General features: G+C 41.8%; 1 protein-coding gene across 1 annotated transcript in view; it reads left to right on the forward strand.

Annotated features, from left to right (window-relative positions):
• LRRC37B (leucine rich repeat containing 37B) overlaps positions 1–2,508 on the forward strand; it is a 23,561-nt gene extending 21,053 nt beyond the window's left edge. The window contains exons 11-12 of the mRNA XM_014461698.2: positions 1,331–1,368; positions 2,234–2,508. Coding sequence (XP_014317184.1) covers positions 1,331–1,368; positions 2,234–2,336 — 141 coding nt within the window. The 3' untranslated portion in view covers positions 2,337–2,508. The remainder of the gene's footprint in view (positions 1–1,330; positions 1,369–2,233) is intronic.

Consider the following 2,508-nt stretch of genomic DNA (forward strand, 5'->3'; position numbering starts at 1 on the left):
CACACACATACACACACACAGACACACACACACACATATTGATTACTGAGAGAAGGGGAACGGGAGAGAAAGATAGAAACATCAATGATGAGACAATCATTGATCAGCTGCTTCTTGCATGTCCCCTGATAGGGATAGAACCTGCAACCCGAGTATGTGCCCTTGACCAGAATGGAACCCAGGACACTTCAGTCTGCAGGCTAACACTCTATCCACTGAGCCAAACTGGCTAGGGCCTGTGTCACTATATAATTCCAGTTCCATTTTAAACTCCTTTTTGGAAGTTAAACTCCTCCTTTTTGATCTTTTCCATACATTTCATTGCATATTTTCTCTACCAAATGTCAGTTGGACAGTTTTTGTTTAAAAATTATCTTGAAATTTGAATAGGATTACATTGCATTTGTAGATTAATTTAAGGAGAATTGGCATTTTTTAAAAAAAATGTATTTTATTGATTTTTTACAGAGAGGAAGGGAGAGGAACAGAGAGTGTCAGAAACATTGATGAGAGAGAAACATTGATTAGCTGCCTCCTGCACACCCCCCACTGGGAATGTGCCCGCAACCACAGTACATGCCCTTGACCAGAATCAAGCCTGGGACCCTTCAGTCTGCAGGCCAACGCTCTATCCACTGAGCTAAACCGGCTATGACGAGAATTGGCATCTTTACTACCATCTAGAAACATGGTATCTCACTTTGTGTATTCTTTCTAAAGTCTTTCAGAAGAATTTTAATGGGTCTTACACATTTTTTTGTCAAGCTTATTTTTTTATACATTTTATTGATATTGTAAATGGACTCTTTCATTCATTTTTTAATTAGTTATTTGTGGTATTGAGATTTGCATGTCTTGATTTAGCCATCTTACTGAATAAAATTTTAATCTATGCTCTTGGGCTTTTTAGGTTGTGCGTAATCTCATGTGCAAGGATGTTTTGTCTCTTTCTTCCCAGTACTTCAGTTTTCCTATTACATTGATTAGGACTTCCTTGACAATGATGAATATTAACAGTAATAACAGGCATCCTACTCTTGTTCTTGACCTAAAACAAACCTGCTGTGTAGGTTTCTGGTAGGCACTTTTTCTTTTCTACTTCTAAGAGTTTTTATCAGGAATTATCTGCTGAATGTTATCTGAAACAGCCAATAAAATGCATGGCCAGCTGCATGCAAGGTCCTAAGTTAGGACTATGGAAGAGTCAAAGGACTAGACAGAGTTTCTGTCCTCAAAAAAGTTACCATTTCACTTAAAAGAGAAGGAATAAAGCTTTAGAGAGAGTGGTCATTGTGATGAATAATCATGATGTTGTTTTCTTCCAAAATAGATTTGTCAGAGGAAGGTACATAAAAGAGGAAGCTCAAGGTAAATATGGTTCTGTTGATTTTTAAAGTAGAATTTCATAAGGAGAGGAACTTCCTCTTCCTGTAAGTGGCCAGAGGTGATCTCGGAAAATGGCTCATTATTCACTTGAGTCAGAAAACCCCACAAAATCATGAAAGTCAAGAGATTTAAACTTTTGTGTTCACTGTAAGGACACTCGTGAAACTACACAGGTCATCAAGGGTACGCATATCCAAAAACCACCAAGCATCTGAAAGATGTCACTTTATAGGAGCAATGTGTGCCATTCTGTCATTACAGTGGTAGAGTTGGTAGGCGTGCTCAGGCCAAAGAGAGGGGCTGGGTGCAGGGTTGGTGCAGGGTTGGTGACCCCAAAAGAGTGCTGAATTTCTGCTGCCCGTGCTTAAAAATGCAGCAAGCAACACTGAAAATCCCTATATCCCATGCGAAGCCAGATGACATTGCAGGGGCATTTTATTTTATTTTATTTTTTAAATATATTTTATTGATTTTTTACGGAGAGAGATAGAGAGTTAGAAACATTGATGAGAGAGAAACATCGATTAGCTGCCTCCTGCACACCCCCCACTGGGAATGTGCCCGCAACCAAGGTACATGCCCTTGACCTGTATCGAACCTGGGACCTTTCAGTCCGCAGGCCGACGCTCTATCCATTGAGCCAAACCGCTTTAGGCTGCAGGGGCATTTTAAACAGTCACAGAGAATTGGAAGCCCAGCATGCAAGGAATCTTTTTAAAGGTCCCAGGTCTGTGGTGATTTTGCTCGGAATATGGACCCAGGTACCCAATTAGTACGAATAAGACCAGAACTTTATGTGTGAGAGACATGGAGAATGGCATGAATCTCTAACTGTTGGTGTTGTTAGGCCGGAGGGAAGCTCAGGAGCTGATGCAGGCCAACGCAAGGCAGATGCTGACGCAGATACTGGGCCCTTCCTGGAATCCGTAACAGGCCAGAGCACCAGGTAGATGGTGACACAGATAATGGACCTGCCCTGGAATTCCTAACAGGACAGAGTACCAGACAGATGGCGACACAGACTACTTCCTGGAACCCGTGATGGACCCGCTCACGGTGGATACTCCAAAAGCTCATGCCCCCCGCCCCTCATTGAACAGCTGTATTGAAAAAGTGCCTTTG

The sequence above is a fragment of the Myotis lucifugus genome, unplaced genomic scaffold (assembly GCF_000147115.1).
Source record: "Myotis lucifugus unplaced genomic scaffold, Myoluc2.0 scaffold_158, whole genome shotgun sequence".
NCBI classification, from domain to species: Eukaryota; Metazoa; Chordata; class Mammalia; order Chiroptera; family Vespertilionidae; genus Myotis; species Myotis lucifugus.